Raw genomic sequence first — 24,282 nt, 5'->3', positions numbered from 1 at the left:
CATTCATGTATAGTATCAGATGGAGTAATCAACGCCAAAACCTTGCCTTAAATGGAAACCTGTGAGGTTGCACATAATAAAATACCTCTCTGCAGGTTTTAAAACCGAGCATTCACAAAACTCAGATGCCTGTTGGCTGTCGTATATGCTTTTCATTATAAACGTCAGACATACTGCTCTTATTGTGACTTTTCATAATAAAGACATCAGACCTGTAGCCTTATCCAACGTCTTACCATATCCAACATAGCCCCACTGTGTTGAGCATAAGCTTTCCCAAATAGACGTAATTCAAGCACTCTCTTTCAGAGGAATCGCACAACTTCTCCCCAATCAAATGTTGCACTGAAGACCACCAATAAACCCCTCGCAGTAGTAGTTCTGGAAGTTTTTTTGTCTGTGTATCGCTTAACGTCGCGTTACAGCTTAATGCTACGCAACACTTAACAATGTAAAAGAGCGTAAAAAGCGACTGACAAATATTCTTTCTAATTTTCATAAAGCTAAAAGGAAAGTATTTCTTTAGGGTGTGTGTATGTATATTCAAAGATTCATATTCAAAGCGAACTCGTCCCCTGCCACTCCCAACATGGCTGCGGATATTGCCCGGTGACTATGACACTTTGAGGCCTTCTAAGCCCCACTAATGATGGCGCTGTCGTCGTACCAAGGAAAAGGAGGGAGCCCACTGATCTAGGCGGTCTGATTGGGAGAGCTGTTCGGAGGTTGCACGTTACGTGCTTGCGTGACGCCTGAATCCCTTTGTTGGCTCAGCAGCGGCTCCGTTTTGTATTTCGGCAGGGACGTACTTTGGGAGATTTTTGTGTGAGACCCTGAAAACCGGGGGGGGTGGGCGACGAAGGAGGACGCGCAAAGCTAGGATAACATTTAGCGGGGAATAGCGTCCGCCGCCTGCCTGTGCGCATGCGCCATATTAGGAGTCTGTGAGGTGAAGGAGGGGAAGTCGCTATACCTTCCTCATGCGCAGACCAACATTACCAAACGATCTCTACACAGTTGAGGGGCGCTAGAAACATCGCGAGAGTTTGAGCAGTCAGCGAGAGCCGGGGCGCCTAATCCGCTGACACGCGATACTGCGCGCGAGCCCCGGAAAGAGACTGGGGGTGGCGGGTGCAAGTGTCCGGACTTGACATATAGCTGACGGTGAGCAGGCGCGGGTAGTGCGGCCGGCGCCGCGAGGAGCAACTTGCGGGCCTCGGAGGGCGCGCTGTCACAGGCCTCTCCCCGGCCCGCAGTCGCCATGGACTCGGACGAGGGCTACAACTTCGAGTTCGACGAGGACGAAGAGTGTAGCGAGGACAGCGCAGAGGAGGAGCCGGAGGACGAACACCTTGATCTGGGCGTAGTGGAGCCTGGTCTGGGCAGTGGTGAGAGGGACGGACTGGAACCCGGCGGAGTCAGTGGCGTTGGGAGCAGTGCTCTGGGTCCAGGCCACGACGAGGAGGATTATCGCTACGAAGTGTTGACGGCTGAACAGATCCTTCAGCACATGGTGGAGTGTATCCGGGAGGTGAACGAGGTCATACAGGTGAGTAGTGGGGTCACAGCGTAGAGTTGAAGGGGCGTACTAGTAACTCCGTGCCAGAGGTGAAAGAGTATTACGGGGATACGGATGCTGTATGCTACAAACTGTGATGCAACATAAGGGAGAGATGAAGGGCAATGTTTGAAGATGATGGTGAACGGTGATGCCTCATAAGGGAGACACGAGGGGCAGTTTGAAAACGATGATGGGTTGTAATGCCTCACAAGGGAGAAATGAGCATATCGTGAAGGCGACGGTGAAGCTTCATAAGGGAATGATGTGGGGCAGAATTTGAAGATGACAGCGGGTGGTGATGGTGAAGAGACTAAGAACTGTATAGAGGAATATGTCAAGTCTTGCGCGGATGCCCTGCAGAATATTTTTCCAGATTTGCTGGCACTACATTTGAAACGGTCCTAGACTGTGCTGATAGGAGGTGCAGATATCGTATGTTTGTAGTGTGGTCAGTGGAGACAACTCTTAAAGCTTCTTGTAAAATTACACTCGCGTTACTTATATGAAAGACTTTCTCCTTTTAACCAGATCAGACAGCCCCTACTGCAGTTTGGTGTCTCAACACTGTCTCTCTACCGCTCAAGCTTCCTTTGTATGTAAACGAAATTATACATTTCGAGATCCGTTCCTTGCAGCGTAACTTCGAGTCACCTTTGCACTTGTAAGATTGTCCATCACATGGTCTTGCCGTTTCTGGTCACAGTAAGCACCTTGTATACTCTTCATGTGCACTACATATCACGGTCATGTTACTCACATCTTGTTCTACTACTTTAATATTTATAAAGCTACTTTACAAACTTAAAACCACGTCAGAATTAACATAGGGTGTCTTATGTAGAAAGATGGATATTCTTGATTGGGCCCAAAACCCATAGACCCAGTTACATTAGAGAGTGATTGTCTCTGCTCAAGCATAGATTGGAACTATATGATCAGAAATCGAAGTCGCGGAGGCTAAACTCTACTTTATGTAGCTATGCTATGTATAGCCTTGCATGTCTCTTGCAGTACAAGAGAAGTAGTTACCGTATTCTCCGAGTTCTTGTTATCAACGCATTGTAATATTTATCCAGTTTTGGTTGTCGACCTGGTGGAAAATAATTATTGCGTCTGGTTTAAATAGTGACCTCGTTCTCCAGGGTTTGTATGAAAACTCCCCATCTGTGGAGAAACTAGTCATAGATCTTTCATAGAAACAAACTGATTTAATACATTAGGAAAAAAGCGATTTTAGAAGCACGTTATTTGTTTTAGGCTTTTATTCGCACAACATCACGTAGTTTGAGTTAAAGGCCTAAATAAGCGTCTGCGCAGAGTGAAGCGGAACTAGTAGATACGTTTTTGCATACTGGAGAATCAGTGATAGCATGGATTGTGTGGTGCAGGTTTGTTGGCAGCGTAAGCTTATACTGCCTCAAACTTAGATGTGAGAGGCTGTTGTTAGGGCAGATGCAATATTTGGACGTGGACTTAGGCATAGGTTGGTTGGTGAGTAAGTCTTTAGGGCAATTTTGATTATCATGCGGAAAATATTGGCATGTAGGTAGCGGTGAGATTAATTCAAGGGGAGAGCCCCAAAAGGCTCCACGGGTGGGGTCTTTTAGTGTTAGTTTCTTCTAGTTGGCATAGGCAGTTCATGCTTATTGTATTTGGTAACCTACTTAGAGTTAGAAAAGGAGGGCAGAAGAGAATGGTCAGGTTAAAAATAGGTTGCTTAGCAAAGTGTGATGTAATATAACAAGAGAGAGTGCATACTAGGATAAGCAAGCTAGGATGCCGTTTATCAATGTTCCCTTTGGTGTGTTGAAGGGGGTGGGGGGGAGGCAGATCTTTACTTATTTTCAATACCTGATCTTGGTTGTTGATCAACACGAATTGAAAGGCTAAATAAACTGACTTTCAACTGTCTTAGTTGTCCTCACCTTGCAGCCTTCTGCAGACTTAAATCCACAAAAAACTTATTTTGGTCTTATCTTCACCCACATCTTGTTGGTGGGGTGGTTGCGGTTCAGAACAGCCCCTGGCATTTAGCAAAATAACCTAGCCCTGAATGTCTCTTTATATATCTTACATAGATTTTTTTGCAGTCAAATTGAGGTACGTGCTGGGTGTCTGCATCGTATGCAGGAATGGTGGAGGAAGCTTCAGCATAGTCTGAGGTTATACACGCTGGGTGTCTGCATTGCATGCAAGAATGGTGAATGAAGCTTTAGCATTGTCTGAGGTTATAAGTCCTCTTTTTATACCGGGTTATTTGCGCAAGGCCCCTGACAGTGCTATTCTAACATTATCTCTAACACCATCCAGGAAGAATCTACTTGGATTTATAATTTTAAGTCTTCTCTGCCAGTTGTTTTGTCAGCACCTGAATATTGTCCGGAGCTGGCGAAAGGTATTTGTCCTGTCAAGTTGCCTTTGATGTCCTTGAATGTTGCACATTTCTGCATGTTTAGTTGTTTAAATCTGAGAATGATCGTTGAGTAGTCCTGTACCATCGAATACACGAAGTCTACCTGAAATGAAATCTCCTAAGTGACTAACAAAGCTGTATCTGCAGACTGTTAGGCATCTAATGGTTTACTCAAAAACTAGTTTGAGAGAAGACTGAAGAAGCTCTTTCTTCATTATTCTTACTTTATGTTCCCTGTTCCACACTGAGGGATATTTGAAAATAAGATGTACTTGTAAAATCACCAGTAGGTTTTGTCTGCTAGTGCGTTTTTTTCAATTTGTCTGCCATTGCTCTGTTAGTTATGGTCTAATGTTCTCTATCACATGGTTCTTTGCTGCCTGGCCTGTTAAGATCAGTATTTTCTCTTAGACTTTATAATTTCAGTTATTCCAGACCTTTGGGTTCCTTAAAATCTTGTACAAAGTTTACTTGACTGCACTCACTGTGCTGCAATTACCGTCTTTGAATTGTTTTTCCTTCATACGTGTGGTTTATATAATGGATCCTCTAAAATGGGGGTGTCTTCAGCCTATTCTGTGATGAGCGATTTACTAACAGCCATATTAACATTTACATTTACAGTATCTATGGCGTCAAACACACACTCTTCAATAAGCGTATATTTTCCAGCTCGCAATACTCTACCCTTCTTTCCAAGCCTGGTGGTCTCATGCATAGTGTGATTGATAATATAGGGTCTGCTTAACTACCAGTTGGTAGGTGGCTATCCTGCATGGTGATTGATCATGTTTCAGGCACCATGCTGTCAGTCATTCTGTGTGTGTGTATTTTGGGGCTTTGCCCATCAGTGTAGTCTGGCTGCCATTTCAAGAGTCTGGTTTGCAGCTGAGTTGTGCTGCCTTCTGCTCTAATTCCCAGACTGTGTGAATCGTGCTAAGCTGGGCTGCATGAACAAGAGCTATTTGCTGGCAAGGTACTGACAAACTCCTGAGCTACCTACCTCCGATGCAAATTTGAGTTGTTTAGTAAATAAAATAAAAAAGAGTGAATCAGTCAATCAGGGAATTTGTCAAGCGCCACCGACTACATCAGGACCATGCTAGACAGAGGCGAAACTGCTGCCCTTATCCTCATAGACCTCTCGGCTGCCTTTGACACCGTCTGCCACCACACCATACGCACACGCCTCCACGACGTAGGGATTCTCCACAAAGCCCTGGACTGGGTTACTTCCTTCCTCTCCGGAAGAACCCAGAGACTCCTCCTCCCCCCTCCCTTCCTATCTGAAGCCACTGCGACCATCTGCGGCGTTCCCCAAGGATCCTCCCTCAGCTCAACCCTTTTCAACATCTACATGGCACCGCTCGCCAACATCGTCTGATCACACAACCTCAACATCGTCTCCTACACCGATGACACCCAGCTGATCCTCTCACTCACCGAGGACCCGCCACTGCCAAAACCAATCTCCACGACGGGATGAAGGCCATCGCCAACTGGATGGAGAGCAGCCGCCTGAAACTGAACTCTGACAAAACGGCGGTCCTCATCCTCGGCTCCAACCCCTTCGCCTAGGACGCCTCCTGGTGTCCTGCCACTCTAGGAACCGCACCGATGTCCACCAACCACGCACGCAACCTAGGATTCACCCTGGACTCATCGCTCACCATGACCCAGCAAGTCAACACCGTCTCATCTTCCTTTTTCAACACCCTCCGCATGCCCTGCAAGATCTTCAGATGGATCCCCATGTGAAACCAGAAGGGCGGTCACCCAGACCCTCGTCAACAGCAGACTGGACTACAACAACACACTCTATGCTGGAACCACGGCCAAGCTTCAGAAAAGACTGCAGCGTATACAGAACGCCTCATCTTCGACATACCACACCGCAACCACATTTCAGCCCACCCGAGAGATCTACACTGGCTCCCTGTCAACAAGAGGATCACCTTCAAGCTCCTCACCCACGTCCACAAAGCACTCCAAAACACCGGCCCGCTTACCTCAACAAACGACTCACCTTCTACACTCCCAACCGTCAACTCCGCTCCGCGAACCTCATCCTCGCCACAGTCCCTCGCATCCACTGACCTACAGCCGGCGGCAGATCGTTCTCCCACCTCGCCGCCAAGACCTGGAACACCCTCCCCGTCCACCTACAACAGACCCAGCACCTGCTGACCTTCAGGAAACGCCTCAAGACCTGGCTGTTCGAGCAGTAGCACCTCACCTGGTCCCTCCTCCCTCTGCCTTGAGACCCTCACGGGTGAGTAGCGCCCTCTACAAATGATTGATTGACTACTTACCTGTGAGGGTCTCAAGGTGCTGATGGGGTCCTCGTCCAGGTACCTAGTGTATCTGGATGGGCTCGACCTTGAAACCAAGGCAGCTCTCTAGTTGTTATTGGTTATCTTATCTTAAAATTGACTTAGGCTACTGGCTGGACGAAGACATTTGACTATTTGTTTCCTCCTTTGCCCGCATTTTAATGGAGGACTGTTTGCTGTAAAAATGTATCAGGCATAACGCATTGATCTATACATCTAAGGTTACAAGTCTCACACTACACAAAAATCTAGTGTACTTGCTATAGAACTTAGCCAGATGAATATGCACATTTTTGAAGTCATATACTTGTCTTGCTTGGTGTGCAGTGATTACAGATTGATATACTAAGATGTACAATGGCTACTTGTTCAGATAACAGCATATCTTTGTAATTCCCAAAGATGATTGAAAACAGGGACTAGAATAGGTCCGTATGTATGGCATGCTTGAAAGGTTAGAAGGGACATCCCATAATCTGAATTTTTCACAGCGAGTGAGTAAAAGTTAGGCCGGATCATTCCTAGGTCCTGATGTAAGCTAAAGAACTCATTGAGGTGTTGGTGCGTTGGCTGAAACATGTTGCGCTTGGGGCACTAGAGGTAATAACACTCTTGTTACTTGTCCCCACCTGTTTTTGACTTTGTCAAGATGTCCTTGTACTAAAACAAACTTCTGGGCACCTTATGCAATGTTAATTTTAAGGCCCTCCATAACAACCAAAGAGCCTAGCTTCCCTAGGTTTGGAGGTTGAACCCACCCAGATACATATGACTGGACGAATACTCTGAAGCATGCCACTAGAAACCCTAGTAGGTGAAAGTTCTAATAAAACCCCAGAGTAGTTTCTGTTGTATGGATGTAGAGAGATAGGGGAAAAAAGCACTCAACAGTTCCCTCGCATTGGTTCTTTTGCTGGACTTTTGGAAGGTTAGTGGACCCTCTTTAATACTGCTCACTCCCTCTTTGGAATAGGATTGTTTAGTGAATATTCACTGGGCAAAAGTAGGTACGTCAGATTATGCAATTAATCCAAATCTGCACAGTTTTGTGTCTAAAACACACATTTGAAAGGAACTCACTGGTTTTTGGGTTGCCTTCAGATTTTGGACACTTTTCAGATTTTTTTGCAGGTCTCAAACATTGGAAATTACCTGTTTTATATGCTCTTTCATCTTCAATTTTCAGCCAGAGACGGCAGGGGTGTGGAATTTATTAAAATATCTACTTGTCCAGTGGACAGGTTGCTTCTCAAATTTACTTGTCCTGTAAAAAGATCTACTTGTCCCTTTGGTGCCATGTAGTGTGGCGACAAATTATGGCAGCAATCTCATTATGTAAGTGCTCTGATAATAGCCTCTCTGATTATGTCAGGGCTACTACCATAGTAGGGCTTAAATACTTGCAGTTTCAATCCCTACTGTAACAATTTCCTTATTTTGCCACCTTTCTGCAGATCTGCATACTGGGGCTGGAGGAAGCAGTAAGCAATAGTTCTAGGGCTGGAATGCCTTTGAGTCTGCAAACCTACTAACCTGCATGTTTTAAAGATTTTTACCAGCTTCTCTCTAATATTTTCCCATAATAAGAAAGGTTGGACATTTACTCCTGACAATGGCAGAATTAGAACTTCTTCCAGGGTTGGGAAGAAAGTGGCTGGAGGGAAAATGAACTTGCAAATGCTCAATAGATTTTTACATGAGCAAATCTACACATCGTATTTACCCATGCTAAAATACAGTTCACAAATATTTTATAGGGTACAACATATACCATGGGTGCACTTTTGTGACTTTCTTTAAGAATTTGGGGCCACATGTAGGTAGGTTCAGATTTGCGACCTGCAAATTGCGAGTCGCAAATCCGAATGTAGGATGGTGTCCCTGACACCATCTGTGATTCGCAAGGGCTTCACAAATGCCCACCTCATGAATAATCATGAGGTGGGTCGCAATTTGCGACCCCCTCGCGAATGGCGGCCCTCACAGGGATGGTGGCCTGCTGGAGACAGCAGACCACCATGTCTGTGACTGCTTTTCAATAAAGCAGTTTTTTTTTTTGTAATGCAGCCCGTTTTCCTTAAAGGAAAACGAGATGCATAACAAAAATGAAAAATGAAACGTTTTCGTTTCATTTTTTCAGAGCAGGCAGTGGTCCACAGGACCACTGCCTGCTCTGAAAAAATGTTTACAGTGACATTCACAATGGGGAAGGGGTCCCATGTGGATCCCTTCCCTTTTGCGAAAGTGTTAGCACCCATTTGAAATGGGTGCAAACTGCGATTGGTTTGCACCCGTGTTCGCGGTCACAAAACAATCCTACATTGCACTGCGAGTCGCAATTAGGAAGGGAACACCCCTTACTAATTGCGAGTCGCAAACCCGTTTTGCGATTCGGTAACCAGGTTACCGAATCGCAAAACTGGGTTTGTGCATCGCAGTGTGCTTTTTTCATGTCGCAAACAGCGAAAGTCGCTGTTTGCGACATGCAAAAAGCTACCTACATGTGGGTCTTGGTCCCTAATTAGGTCTGGTGTTAACAAAGACATTTTGTTTTTATTAAACTTCTATTTCTCTCTCTTTCGGCCGGCTTTACTGTGAGTGATCGCATTCTGCTCTTCCACAAGGAGCATATTGCCACACAAAGTAGTTTTGTTCAGTGTCAGGAACTACAGTGGCAATCAGTGACGTAACTAAACTGGAGGGTGCCCCTTTGTAAAGAACATGGAGGAGCCCCCTCTCCAGACTCACTCAGGGCAGGTGCTGTGCTGAAGGGGCCCCCTGGAGGGCGGCTGCGGGGCCTTTGTTATGCCACTGGTGTGCTTTTAGAGAGTTCAAAAACTTTTTGGGGGGGTTTGCCAGTGTTTGTTACAATGTTGAGGGCCTGGTAGCTCCCACAACAATAAAGTGTTACAAAAGCCATGTCAAAACAAGACACGCATTGATGAAACTAAAAGACTTATACAAATATGTCAGATCAGTTGGCTTTGTCAGTGTTTGTTTATTTTCATGCTTCCCATAATCGTGTTGAAAATGGTTACACTGATTTTCCATTAGAAATATTTTTGGGAAATACTAGCATGCATCAACACATTTTACTAAATGACACTTCATTTGCATATAATCAGAGAGCATTCTGGGAGCATTAAACTTAGCCTCATAGCCTAAACTTTTCAAACATGTGTATACACGTTTTTTTTTTTTGTACTGGAACCAACGTCAGTAGTGAAGTGTGACCTTAAAACATTTATTTACATCACTCACCCTAATAATGAAGACTTTCAAATAATGAACCATAAATACAAGTTCGAACAGCATTAACTTTTGGAAACACATTAACTCAACTGCAGAGAGTTCCACTCTCTGTAATCAGGCAGCCAAAGGGTTTGTGCTGCAGGGGGTTGGGCCTACTTGTCCCAAGGACAAAGTAAACATAAAAACTTGTAGCCCTTGACCCCAAACAAGATGTCCCGGGCGTCGGGCGATAGGAATTCCACATCCCTGGACGGGTGTAGAAATGTGAGTAAGGAAGGAGTAGTGACTGGGGCTAAGGATACAGAGCCACTATGGCAGCTCTTACAAAGTACTAGCAACACTACAGGCAGTGACAAAGGTACTCCATTTTATTAGCATTTTCATTTTAAGTCTTTGCACGAGAATCACTAAGCCCAGGCCTCCTATTCTGTGTAACAAAATGCAACAAGCATGTGTGTCTTTAATTCTCCAAACATAAAAAGGGGGACCAAGCAAAGGGGTATGAGGCTATATAAATCTGCCGTCCTGGCACAGAGGTTGAGCTATGTCTGCTGTGGTGGTGAAGGAGACCTAGATCTTGACATCAGCATGTACACGTTGCTGGTGGATAGAAGCCCTACACATTTGTAAGCTTGATTTCTGAACATGCAGGGGTGTTAACTGTGCCATTTGAGATTGTTGTACTTTTATGATTATTAGAGGCATTAGTCCAAAATCATGCAACGTCTGCAGATTTTATCGTCTTCCCCATAGAAATTTGAAAACCTTTCCAGCAATTTCTTCTGAGTATTTGGTAAGAGCCTAGCAATGTGATAGTAGGTGTCGTTATCTTTCTTTAAACCATGGAAATACTTCTCTTGTTCTTAAACATACATTTTATTTAAAAAATAAAATAAAGCTACATCGATTTGATTCACCAATGTTTGTCTCAGCTGGGGTGTGGAATTTCTATAGTCCGATGCCCAGGGCCTATTGTTTGGGGTCAAGAACAGCAAGTTTTCATGGTGGCCTTGTCCTTGGGTCAAGTAGACCCAACCCCCTGCAGCACAAATGCTTTGGCTTCCAGTATACAGGGAAAGAAACTATCTGCAGTTGAGGTAATATTTGTGTCCATATGTTAATGCTGTTAGAACTTGTATTTATGGATCAGTAATGCAAAGCCTTTATTATTAGGGTGAGCATTCTAAATAAATGTTGCAAGCTCTCGCTGCACTACTGACAGTGTTTTCATTAAAAATACAAATGTGTACACACAGGTTTGAAGAGGTTAAACATTTGAGGCTAGGTATAATGCTCCCAGAATGCTCTCTGATTGGATGCAGATGCTTACAGAACCTTGTAAGCAAGATTGATGGTTCTTTTCTTTTAAAGTAGAATGTTCAGGAAAAAATGCAAGTAGGAAAAAACGTTTTGCTAAATTACTGTGAAATTTTAGGTAGTATTCCTTTGAAGCATCATTTAGTAAAATGTGTTGATGCATGCTAGCGTTTCCCAAAAAATATTATAACGGAAAAGCGGTGTAACCAGTTTCAACACAATTATGAGAAACATGAAATGAAATTAAACAAGCATTGGCAAAGCCAACAGATCTAACATTGGTGGTCAGTGTTTTGTATTTGTCAGTGCGTGTTTTGTTTTGACATGGCTTTTGTAAAACTTTATTGTTGTGGGAGCTTCCAGACCCTCACCATTGTAACAAACATTGGCAAAAAAAAGTGTCTCAAACACATTGCCACAGTAGTTCCTGGCACTGAAGGAAACTACTTTGCTTGCCAATATGCTCCTTGTGGAAGAGCAGAATGCTATCGCTCGCGGTAAAGCCAGTCGACAGATGGATAGAAAGAAATAAAAATTGAATAAAAAAAAAAAAAAGGGGGGTCTTGGTTGACGCCATACATATTCAGGGGCCCAATTCTTAAAGTCACAAAGTGTAACCTGCTATATGTCCTTGCATTAGTGCAAAATTATGGCTTTCATGAATTCACAAGGCTTTACAAAAGTCAACCAGGAAATCGCACTCCTAGAAAATATTTGAATTGTATTTTAGCAAGAGCATATATGCATGTGTAGGCTTGCTCATGTGAAAAATCTGAGTGTTTACAGGTTCACTTTCCCTCCAACCACTTTTTTCCCCAACCCTGGAAAAACTTCCACTTCTGCCCTTGTCAGAAGTAAATTTCATAAATTTCTCACTATGGGAAAAGATTAGGGAAGAGCTGGTGAAAATCCTTAAAACATGGAGGTTAGTAGGTTTGCACAGATTCAAAGACATTCCAAACCTGGAACTATTGCTTACTGCTTCTTCCACCCCCAGTATTTAGATCTGCGGAAAGGTGGTAAAATAAGAAAATTGCTAGTATTCAAGCACTACCAAACTATTAGCCCTGGCATAATCATAGGCTATTATCAGTGTTCTTATGTAATTAGATGGCTACCATAATTTGTCGCGTGTTGCATGGTACCAAAGGGACAGGTAGATTGTTTTACAGGACAAGTAGATTTATGAAGCAACCTGTCCCATGGACAAGCATATATTTTATTAAATTCCACACCCCTGCCTCAGCTGTTCTATTCAGTCAAACGAGTAGCACACTTTAGAATCTTCATGTTAACTATGGGGTATCTTTCAGAAGCCTGTCTCTCCCCATTCCCCCATCCCCATACACATTTTGCTTTATATTCCTTGAGATACGGTTTTGAGTCCTAAGCAAGATAAGATCAATACTTTGCAACATGCTTTTGATCTACATTAGTGTATGTTGAGGTACGATTATTTACCTTTTGAAATTGTCATCCTATCTATCGGAATGTCGTTTTAGGTACTTTAACAAAATTGATTTTGTGTTTATATTTGGAGAAAGAATGGTGTTGCGTTGTTTTAATATATAGATGGCAAATGTTCTGTATTCTTTGTGATTTAAAGTAATGGTGTATTCTGCACTGCTGGTCACATGTTGTAGCCTGTCATTGCAGGTGAATAATGGAGTCCTGAATTTTGAGGAGTCTGTTGACACTGGCCAAATAGCCATCCTTTAGGCATAGAAGTGACAAATTTTGATTTTCACTTACATTTATACTGTTGTTGATATTCTGACATGTTCAGTGTCCATTGGATATTGTGCTTTTCGAGTAGCCTAACTATTTATTTAGACTGATAAGTAAAATATTTGGCATCCAGCATGGACTTTTTAGCGGCCCTGTTTTTTGTAATTCCAGTGTTCTCTTTTTTTGGTGATTTCTAAACTTTTGCAAATTAGGGGAAAGAAAAATGTTTTCTAATAGTAAATCGTTTTATCATTTCTTTGTAGTTTCTATTGTCCTCTTCGCTGCTTTGTCTAATATTTAAGTTGTTTTACTTGAAAGGTTTCACTGTGATAACTGAAAATTGCAATTGGTTGACCACACCGTTTTTTGTGTGATTTCCCCCAAAAATATTTAACTCATTTCCCAAAGGCAAGGGTTTTGATCTGTTTCAGTTTTCGAAGTTATTATTGGGTATCTCCAATTGTGAGGATAGTGCAGCTCACTTTTTCTGGCTTGCTAGCCTATTGACTCATTATGTCAGCGAAATTTACAGCAGTGCCAATCGCCTGCTGATACGGTGTTTTGGTGCTTGTGGGTTGTCTAGTGTTCATAACTGAAATTATTCAGGCCTTTTTGAAGTGAGTGATAACACATCTAGTCTGTCTTGAATTTGCATTGTAACACAGCTCTCGTGGTGTTGCGAATAAGATGCGTAGGGGTGACCTAGATTGGTTCATGAGTACCTGTGAAAGTATAATACATTCTGTGTATGCAGGGGATGATGCTCTCACTAGCGAAGTAGAGATGCAGGACGGTGGAAAATGACTGGGGAGATCAGGTGTGTAAGTGTGGCATTGAGCCATGCATTGCAGATTCGTTTTCCTTTGGAAGGATGTAGGAGCACTTGAGCATTAATTTCCTCGTGTATTTCCTCGGAGGTCTGTGCATAGCTGGTTGCTCTATCCCCTGGTGTTGAAACTGGCTTCCTCAACGTGATTATGCCTGCATGTCGCATGAATGAACTATAGGCTTCAACTTCTAGCCTGACAAATTAGTGTTGAGGATTTAGGCAGCCTTCTTAAAGTTGACACTCACTTTAACAGTCCCAGTATCGGAGTTCTTAGCTCCCTTTGCTGGGATATCATCTTTTTGTGGTGTTTTCCAGAGCAAAGAAAAGAAAGGCTTTGCAGTAGAGGACTCTGTTGAGGTAGATAGTTCTCTGCATTAAGATCTCCTACGCATTGACCAAGAAGCAGCCCTGGAAGGTCTTAAGAGCCAACTACTCCAGGGCCAAGGCCCACTGTGCCTGCATTGCCATTATGGGAGCTGTTTTTTATATTTGCCAGGCCGTTAAGTGGACTTGGGTGCATAAGTTCATAGCGCCACTGCCTTGACAGAAGGTCAGGCAGGAGTGCACTTTGCCTGGTTGGTTCTGCGTGTCTTTTTTGTTTGAGCCCAATCTATAGACACGCCCCGTTTTTTTGGAGGTACTGCTTTAGTGTCTACTCTGAGGAGAGGAATCTGAACTTGGAAGTATCCACCATAAAACAAGTTACCTTTGATAATGCTGTTTCTGATACTCTGAACATCTGCAGATTCACTGGTCTCCCAACTCCCCATTCTAACGAGTGGCCTCTTTTTAACATCTTAAAAGGTCCCATATTAGCCACAAGCACACTCTTACTGATTGTTCATGCACCACGCCTGAAAGCTGGCAAAGGGCACGAGACAAACTGACATCAGGGCTCAGGTGTAGTCTTTGTATGCAGCCCTGCTTTATCACTTTCTGGGCGGGTGGAGTCGGTGCTGAGTTGTATGACGCCACCTGTTAGCAAGTGGTAGCATTGCACCAAAAGTATCTGGATTCACTCTGAATTATTAGTTGAAGGTGAAGAGTCTGTAGTTAGAAGGGTATCCACCAGGCAGTGCACTACTGAATGTAAGATATTTGTTCATTTAAGTTATAGACCTATTTAGGGCTGTATCTGCTCCACTATGGTTAGAATCTGTGACCCACTGCTTTGAATACTGCAGCCTGTGCCCCATTGACTGAATATTTTAACAGCTAAGCGGAAATAAAATACCATGGAGCAACTGCAGTATAGTACAGTGACTTTTAATTTCAGGTCACATACCTTTTGAATGTTATGAAGTTGAAAGCTCATGAAGAAAAATATATTGTTTTTCATTGGTTTCTGTTGGAATAAGGGAAGTAAGTGCTGTAATCTGAATAATCAAATATTTGTTAGGCCACCTACGCTCTTTCTGCGGAAGGGCTCCCTATTTGATGAATTCTTTGTTTTTCAGTAGCACTGGTGCAGTCTTGTTTCATGCAATCTCATGACAAGACCTCTCCCAGTTTGAATTATTCTCGGAATGAATGTCTGTTTACCTGTATGTAGAAAAATAACCCTCTTTGGCATGATTACCCATGCTTTTTGCCTGCTGCAAGTGTGTTTTGACTGTTTTCACAGCGATCCTGCTAACCAGGACCCCAGTGATTGTGCGCACTCCCTTTAAATTTGGCATACTGGTGCCCCCATATAAGTCTCTAGTATATGGTACTTAGGTACGCAGGGCATTGGGGCACCGGGGGTTCTCCATGGGCTGCAGCATGTATTGTGCCACCCGTGGGAGCCCATGCAAAATGTCTGATGGCCTGCCATTGCAGCCTATGTGGAAGGGTGCATACACACTTTCATTATAGGGCACTGCACCAGGTCACTGTAAGTCACCCCAATGGTAGGCCCTCCTAGCCCAGAGGGAAGGGTGCGGGTACCGGTGTGTGAAGGCACCCCTGCATGAGTAGCGGTGCCTCTTTGAACTCCAGTTCCATTACACTGTACTTCGTAAGTGTGGGGAAGCCATTTTACCTGTGTACTGGACACAGGTCATACCTCTGTCCAGCTACATAATGGTAACTCTGAACCTGGGCATGTTTGGTATCAAACATGTTGGATTCATATCCCAGTACTGTTGCCAGTATTGGTATATGATTCCATGCACTCTGGGGGTTCCTTAGAGGACTCCCCAGCATTGCTCCTACCAGTCTTCTGGGGTTTTCTGGGAAGCCCGCCTTGCTGCCACACCTCAGACAGGTTTCTGCCCTCCTGCTGTTTGACCAGCTCAGATTGAGAAAGGCAGAACAAAGGATTTCCTGTGGGAGAGGGAGGTAACACCCTCTCCTTTGGAACTAGGTGTTACAAAGCTTGGGAGGGGTAGCCTCCCTAAGCCACTGGTATGCTTTGAAGGGCACATTTGATGCCCTACTTGCATAAACTGGTTTGCACCAGTACAGGGACCCGGTCCCTGCTCTGGCACGAAAATAGACAAAGGAAAGGGGAGTGACCACTCCCCTGTCCATCACCACCCCAGGGGTGGTGCCCAGTGCTCCTCCAGGTGGTCATTTGGTTCTGAGATCTTGAACCCAAGGTGGGCTGAGGCCACTGGGAGCATCTGAGTGGCCAGGTCAGGTAGGTGATGTCACAGACACCTACTGCTAGGTGGTCACCCTGCTAGGTGAACACATTCCCTTTCTGGGGCTATTTAGGGTCTCTCTCTGGGTGGGTCCTCAGATTCAATGTGCAAGATTCCAGCAGGACTCCATTGTCTCATTTACTTCATTTTCTGGCCACTGGGACTGCAACTCAGCCCTCCAGGAACCGACAATCTTCAACTACAGTGACTACTCTGCTCTGCAACATTGTTTCTCTGGCTCCTTCTGCCAACTGCAACATTTCCCTGGCTGTGCATCCTCTGTTGGTGACAAGTCTTCAGCCTGCGCAAGCAGTAAGAAGGAACCTCCCTTGAAGTGAAGGAGTCGCTCCCCTGAATCCGAAGACACCAGCTGCAGCAACGACTGGCTGCATGGATCCTCTCTCCTCTGGAACTGTGTGGATCCTGCATCACACGTGGTGGTCTGGAGTGGTCCCCTTTGGTTCTCTCTACCAGCTGACCAACTTGGGAGATGTTAAGCCCTTGTCTCTCCTTGCAAGACAGTACCCCTGTGCACTGTGACTCTTGCAGCTACCAAGGCTTGTTGTTCCTCCTCCAAGGGATCTTCAAGCTGTGTAGCCCCGGCCTCCATCACTCCTTCCTGCAAAGCCTTCTGCCTGCTGCTCCGGCGACGTGGGACTCCTCTTAAGTGTGCTGAGTGGGCCTCACTGCCACTTCTGTGCCTGCTGCCAGTGGGTTGCCTCCTCTTCTTGGGTCGAGTCCCCTGGACCTTGCTGGTCCTCTTCAGTCTTGCAAGCCTTCTTCTCAGTCTCTTGCATTTGCCAAGGCTTGTTGCCGTTTTTTTCAGTACTACCTGTTAAGGACTGCATCTCGACAGCCGACGTGGGACATCACTTACATCACTTCTGGGACTCCTCTTCTGCTCCTGTGCTGCACTGCTGACCACCTTTGTCCACCGTCGACATGTTCTGCATCCACAGAAGGGTGGGTAGTGGCTCCTGCTAAAACCAGACACCCCAACTCAAACTGGACTTGGTCCCCTTCCTTTGCAGGTTCTCGTCTGTCAGGATTCACCTTTGGGTTCTTCCAGTCTTGGTTGGGTCTTGCATAATGCTTTTCCATAGTCCTCCTGTTGATTTTGAGAAAAAACAGGTACTTGCCTCTGCTCTCCCGGTCGCTGGAGGTCACTCTGGTACTCAACTCTTGGGGTTCCTAGTTCCTCCAGCTCCCTTCTACTGATTTCACTTCCTCGGGTGAGGGACTGCCTTTCTCATTCTACTTTTTAGGGTTGAGCCTGCGTCGCATGTGCTTGCGCATGCTTATCGCAGAGAGACGCTTTAGGTATTATAAAAAAGTGTTTTTCATTGGTTTGTGGGCTTGCCTATTAAAATCTGCTTGCTTTCATTAGTCGAAGGCATGTACAAGTCATGCCTTTTCCGGTGGCTAGCCCTCCTCGAGCGCATCGACCAAGTACAGAAAACATGTGAGGCTCGCTGTTTTCTGTCCGGCTCGTGGACTACTTTTTCTCTATTTTCCTAGCGCGATTTCACTTGGCAGAAGTCGAGCGCTTTACACAGTTAATTGCACTTTTTCGGGTTACGTGCATTTAATGCACTTTTGCCGATAGGTGTAAAGTCGGGTTAGGAGTTTATAACGCTAATAGCTCTAACATGAGCAAACGCGAGACCCGTTGCATTGCAAATGCTTGTTTAGTATATGGTTTGGACCTCCCCTAGGGACCTCACTGTTTGCTATTGCTTTTAACAATGCCTATTGCTTTTTATGCTATTTACTGATTGCTAATGTGTATATAATAATGTGTTTACTTACCTCCAGTTGGGGGATTGCCTATTCAGTATTTTAGTATTTGTGTTACTATAATAAAGTACCTTTTTATACTTGTAACACTGTGTGGTTCTTTCATGTGTGTAAGTGCTGTGTGACTATAGTGGTATTGCATAAGCTTTGCATGTCTCCTAGATAAGCCTTGGCTGCTCATCCACAGCTACTTCTAGAGAGCCCTAGCTTCCTAGACATTAGCTACACTTCACTAATAGGGGATAGGTGGACCTAGTATATGGTGATCACACCATAGGTGCTCACCACAAACCAGGCCAGCGTCCTACACTGTATGCCCTGTTCAGCTGAAAGACTGACTGGCCATGGTGTGTTTTGTGTTATACCTCATGGCGCCCTTGTTGAGAAAGCTTAATCTCAATACAGTAAGTGAGTTGGTTATTCTGGCAAGCCAGTGACAAAGGCTATACACCTGATTGCGTCCTTGGAAATATTTATGCCAGCTGCAATATTGCTGACCTCTTGAAGTTACCTTCAAGGCAGTATGCCTCATTTACTTAGTATGTGTAGGAAGTTGGCTCTGTATGTGCTATTTCAAAGTAAGGAATAGCATGCACAGAGTCCAAGGGTTCCCCTTAGAGGTAAAATAGTGGTACAAATAGATAATACTAATGCTCTATTTTGTGGTAGTGTGGTCGAGCAGTAGGCTTATCCAAGGAGTAGTGTTAAGCATTTGTTGTACATACACATAGACAATAAATGAGGTACACACACTCGGAGACAAATCCAGCCAATAGGTTTTTGTATAGAAAAATATCTTTTCTTAGTTTATTTTAAGAACCACAGGTTCAAATTTAACATGTAATATCTTGTTTGAAAGGTATTGCAGGTAAGTACATTAGGAACTTTGAATCATTTCAATTGCATGTATACTTTTCAAGTTATTGACAAATAGCTACTTTAAAAGTGGACACTTAGTGCAATTTTCACAGTTCCTGGGGGAGGTAAGTTTTTGTTAGTTTTACCAGGTAAGTACGACACTTACAGGGTTCAGTTCTTGGTCCAAGGTAGCCCACCGTTGGGGGTTCAGAGCAACCCCAAAGTCACCACACCAGCAGCTCAGGGCCGGTCAGGTGCAGAGTTCAAAGTGGTGCCCAAAACACATAGGCTAGAATGGAGAGAAGGGGGTGCCCCGGTTCCGGTCTGCTTGCAGGTAAGTACCCGCGTCTTCGGAGGGCAGACCAGGGGGGTTTTGTAGGGCACCGGGGGGGACACAAGCCCACACAGAAATTTCACCCTCAGCAGCGCGGGGGCGGCCGGGTGCAGTGTAGAAACCAGCGTCGGGTTCGCAATGTTAGTCTATGAGAGATCTCGGGATCTCTTCAGCGCTGCAGGCAGGCAAGGGGGGGGTTCCTCGGGGAAACCTCCACTTGGGCAAGGGAGAGGGACTCCTGGGGGTCACTTCTCCAGTGAAAGTCCGGTCCTTCAGGTCCTGGGGGCTGCGGGTGCAGGGTCTCTCCCAGGCGTCGGGACTTTGGATTCAAAGAGTCGCGGTCAGGGGAAGCCTCGGGATTCCCTCTGCAGGCGGCGCTGTGGGGGCTCAGGGGGGGACAGGTTTTGGTACTCACAGTATCAGAGTAGTCCTGGGGTCCCTCCTGAGGTGTTGGATCTCCACCAGCCGAGTCGGGGTCGCCGGGTGCAGTGTTGCAAGTCTCACGCTTCTTGCGGGGAGCTTGCAGGGTTCTTTCAAGGCTGCTGGAAACAAAGTTGCAGCCTTTCTTGGAGCAGGTCCGCTGTCCTCGGGAGTTTCTTGTCTTTTCGAATCAGGGGCAGTCCTCAGATGATGTCGAGGTCGCTTGTCCCTTTGGAAGGCGTCGCTGGAGCAGGATCTTTGGAAGGCAGGAGACAGGCCGGTTGAGTTTCTGGAGCCAAGGCAGTTGTCTTCTGGTCTTCCTCTGCAGGGGTTTTCAGCTAGGCAGTCCTTCTTCTTGTAGTTGCAGGAATCTAATTTTCTTGGGTTCAGGGTAGCCCTTAAATACTAAATGTAAGGGCCTGTTTAGGTCTGGGGGGTTAGTAGCCAATGGCTACTAGCCCTGAGGGTGGGTACACCCTCTTTGTGCCTCCTCCCAAGGGGAGGGGGTCACAATCCTAACCCTATTGGGGGGATCCTCCATCTGCAAGATGGAGGATTTCTAAAAGTTAGTCACTTCAGCTCAGGACACCTTAGGGGCTGTCCTGACTGGCCAGTGGCTCCTCCTTGTTGCTTTCTTTGTTCCCTCCAGCCTTGCCGCCAAAAGTGGGGGCCGTGGCCGGAGGGGGCGGGCAACTCCACTAAGCTGGAGTGCCCTGCTGGGCTGTGACAAAGGGGTGAGCCTTTGAGGCTCACCGCCAGGTGTTACAGCTCCTGCCTGGGGGAGGTGTTAGCATCTCCACCCAGTGCAGGCTTTGTTACTGGCCTCAGAGTGACAAAGGCACTCTCCCCATGGGGCCAGCAACATGTCTCTAGTGTGGCAGGCTGCTGGAACTAGTCAGCCTACACAGACAGTCGGTTAAGTTTCAGGGGGCACCTCTAAGGTGCCCTCTGGGGTGTATTTTGCAATAAAATGTACACTGGCATCAGTGTGCATTTATTGTGCTGAGAAGTTTGATACCAAACTTCCCAGTTTTCAGTGTAGCCATTATGGTGCTGTGGAGTTCGTGTTTGACAGACTCCCAGACCATATACTCTTATGGCTACCCTGCACTTACAATGTCTAAGGTTTTGTTTAGACACTGTAGGGGTACCATGCTCATGCACTGGTACCCTCACCTATGGTATAGTGCACCCTGCCTTAGGGCTGTAAGGCCTGCTAGAGGGGTGTCTTACCTATACTGCATAGGCAGTGAGAGGCTGGCATGGCACCCTGAGGGGAGTGCCATGTCGACTTACTCGTTTTGTCCTCACTAGCACACACAAGCTGGCAAGCAGTGTGTCTGTGCTGAGTGAGAGGTCTCCAGGGTGGCATAAGACATGCTGCAGCCCTTAGAGACCTTCCTTGGCATCAGGGCCCTTGGTACTAGAAGTACCAGTTACAAGGGACTTATCTGGATGCCAGGGTCTGCCAATTGTGGATACAAAAGTACAGGTTAGGGAAAGAACACTGGTGCTGGGGCCTGGTTAGCAGGCCTCAGCACACTTTCAATTGTAAACATAGCATCAGCAAAGGCAAAAAGTCAGGGGGCAACCATGCCAAGGAGGCATTTCCTTACAGTATGAAACGCATATTTTAAAGCCAATAGGCTTTTAAGGGTGATTTGTTTTTGATTGCACCTTGTTAAAACCTGCAAACATATTTTTGTAAATAACCGGTGTCTACATCTTTTGTTACATGAAATCTCACAGATTAGCTATGTACTTATGTCTATCGTACCATCCTGGGATATAGTTCCTCAACCAGGACTCTCCAGCCACCTCTGCCTTGGGCTTTCCTTTCAATCTGACTCCAGGTGTAATTGTTCTCCTTTCACTCAGCCTCAAGGCCTTGGGCCAGGTCTTTTTCCTTTTCACTTGAGGGTTCCAGGTTCAGGCTTGCCTGGTGGTGTTTGATGCAAGCTTGTGGAGGGTCAGACCTGTCCAGCCAAAGCATCTTTTCATGATTTCTTCATTAGAAAGTAGTTGGAAATTCTGCTGCCATAGGTCATTGTGCTGATGTTTGGCCAGGTGATTTGGAGGCTTTTCCTCAGGCAGGTGTTGAAAGCACTCTTTAATTTGGTGGTGGTTGTCACTGTTTCCCTCCAGGTGTCTGCTCAATGCAGAAGGACCATTTCATGTTGGTGTTAAAAAATCTTGGTTTGCTGTGTTGAGTCCTTGGCGCTCCAGATCTTCTTTAGCCGATGAAGGCAGCCCTTGTTGATTCTTGCCTTGACGCTGGTGTTGGTGCCACCCTGTTTGTCTTTGACACTGTCCAGGTAGATGAAGGCCGCAGCCTTTTCCAGTGCATTGCCTGCAAGAATGACTGCAGTTGTGCTGGCCATGTTAGCCTTCAGGATCTTGTTTGTGAATTTTGAGGCCAAGTTGCACAGTTGTGGTTGCCACCTTGTTGGTCTTCTCACATGTCTGCAGATGGGTATGGGAGAGTACGGCCAAGTTGTCTGCAAACTCCTGGTCGTCGAGCTACGCCCAAGGTGTCAACTGGATCCCACTACTTCTTGCTGTGAATGTCTTCCTGATCCAGTCTATGACCTGAAGGAAGAAAAAAGATGAGAGCAAACAACTTGGAAGGCTTCCATGAGTTGTTCTCCATGGACTATCTTGCAGGTTATTCCATTTTAAGAGTTCCTGATGATTGTCACAAGTTTATCTACAGACCGAAGTGGCAGAGGAGTTTCCAAAGCCTAGATTAGCTTTGTAGGCAAGCATGTTGGTTTTTATTAACCAGTTTGACTGACCCTACTTGTAGACTTGCTCTTAATTAAAATCTATTCTTAAAGTCTGACAACCACTGGCTCTGTTGACCTGTGAGTTACGACACTTTTCTGATTACATGGGCCTGCCTGAAAATGAGTGGGCTTTAGTGCCATAGCTGGTAAGTCAGTCCTTTGCATGTTTAATCTTTCCTTTCATTTATTTACCTTTTTTTTTGTTTTTGGTTGAGAAAATACAAGGCGGTGGAAATGGGCCTCTTGTCTGCCACTCGTCTCATTTGCAGCCTGCCACATATGGCAAGGCCACTGCCTCTAAACCAGGCCACCACCATGGAATGATATGATTGCTAATTTCCTTTTTACTTTGTCAAGATGGCCAACACATTGGTTATTAATGTGACGTCCATGCTGAAACTTTAATTAAAGGAAACATAATGTACAGTTCTATTGCAGTATGCTACCTGCTGCAGTGTTTCTAGTTTCGCTGTAACGTTCTGTTCCTGCCCTCACTGTGGGAGCATTAAAATAACAGATTCTACTGTTTTTCTGTGGACTGATGCAGTTGCCAGAGTACTATAATTTGAAGGTATACATTTGGCTCTTGGTAAACAGTTCCTCCATACATTTAAGTTTAATGTTTTTCTCTATGCTCAAAAGATTGTCTTGTAATGAATAAGAGATTCTGCTGTCTTATTTACGTAAAAGAACAAGGGTTATATACTTCTGATAACAAGGAGCTGCTCAGAGTTCAGTTTGTGGATTAAATTTGACTTCTCTATAAATAAATAAAATTATAGGTATGGTGAGTCGACTTATTCTAAAATACACCAGCACATCTACAACACTAAGCCTGCCCTACACTCACTTTGAATTTCAGTTGTTAGGGTGATGAAGGCTATCTCGCAGATCTCTCTGACTTAGTTAACTGACTCAAAGCCACTTCAAAGATGTCCTGCTCTTAACCTTCGTCGAAGCTCTTTCCGGGGAGGCTCTCTATCACCCTACTCTCCATTGTCACTCACAAAATCTTCACAAAAGCTCCGATGGCAGACCAGATCCTCCAACGCCTAGAGAAACCTACACTTGGCCCTTCTATCCTTGCCAGCTACTGGTCCATCACACTCCTATCATTCATTGGAATTGTCATTGGAAAAAGCAGTCTATGTTCAGCTCCAAAGATCAATCTGGTTTCAGATCACGCTGCAGCATGGAGACTGGTACCTTACACAACATGGACAATACCCTCCTCATCGCTTACTGATATTACTGAACCTTTTAACTGCCTTCATCACAGTCTCACACTGATATGCCACCTAGGAGCCTTAAATGGGATTAGCTGGCAATATCCTTCACTGGTTCTACTCCTACCTTTTGAGACAACATTATTCTGTTCACATGGGCACTTCCAGGTACCAAAAGATCCCTTTCGCATTCAGAGTATCCCAGGGTTACCATACTGTTCCCCTGGCATCGTCAACCTCTACCTGAAGCCCCTTGGTGCTCTTCTTACAGAAACCACTATCAATATTCATCTGTATACTGATGATCAACAACTCTACATGAGTATCCTTTGCTTCGGACATCCAACGCCTCAGCACTGCTTGCATCTCATCCACACAAGGATGGACAGTGCTTACATGAAGCTCAACCCTACCAAGACCGAATTCCTGTTGTTTGCCAAGAACATGAAACAGTATAAACCTGGCTCAATGACCTAAACCTTGACAGCTCTGAATCCCAACTTCCATGAATGCCTAGTCATTTGGATTCACCCTGGAACCCAGCCTGACCCTCCAGGAAAATACAAAAAACAGACGGCCTAGCACTAACCCTAGTCTAAAGAAAGTGCAAGTTTGTTTTAGAACCAGTGTTCAAGCTCTCATTCTCTTACTTCTGGATGGTAGTAACTCTCGACTCTCATGGTCTCCAGACTGCAGCCTGGCATCCATTAACGATACCTTGCATGCTGCAGCACCTTTCATACAGGGCGTTAAGAAATATGATCACATAACCCTCATCATGATGAAACTCCTTCCCTTGCT

General features: G+C 45.2%; 1 protein-coding gene across 4 annotated transcripts in view; it reads left to right on the top strand.

Moving 5' to 3' along the window:
* The first annotated feature begins 717 nt into the window (after window positions 1–717).
* Window positions 718–24,282, top strand: part of ARIH1 (ariadne RBR E3 ubiquitin protein ligase 1) — a 475,775-nt gene continuing 452,210 nt past the window's right edge. For 2 of the 4 annotated variants that reach the window (XM_069222253.1, XM_069222251.1), the window contains exon 1: window positions 1,113–1,549. In XM_069222253.1, the coding sequence (XP_069078354.1) occupies window positions 1,262–1,549 (288 nt within the window). In that variant the 5' untranslated portion in view covers window positions 1,113–1,261. Of the gene's footprint in view, window positions 1,550–24,282 lie in introns of all 4 variants that reach the window. The other 2 variants (XM_069222254.1, XM_069222252.1) reach the window with 2 other exon arrangements.

Source organism: Pleurodeles waltl, chromosome 3_1, assembly GCF_031143425.1.
Source record: "Pleurodeles waltl isolate 20211129_DDA chromosome 3_1, aPleWal1.hap1.20221129, whole genome shotgun sequence".
Taxonomy (NCBI): domain Eukaryota; kingdom Metazoa; phylum Chordata; class Amphibia; order Caudata; family Salamandridae; genus Pleurodeles; species Pleurodeles waltl.
The sequence above is the reverse complement of the archived record's forward strand: the minus strand, read 5'-3'. Positions and strand labels throughout refer to the sequence as shown.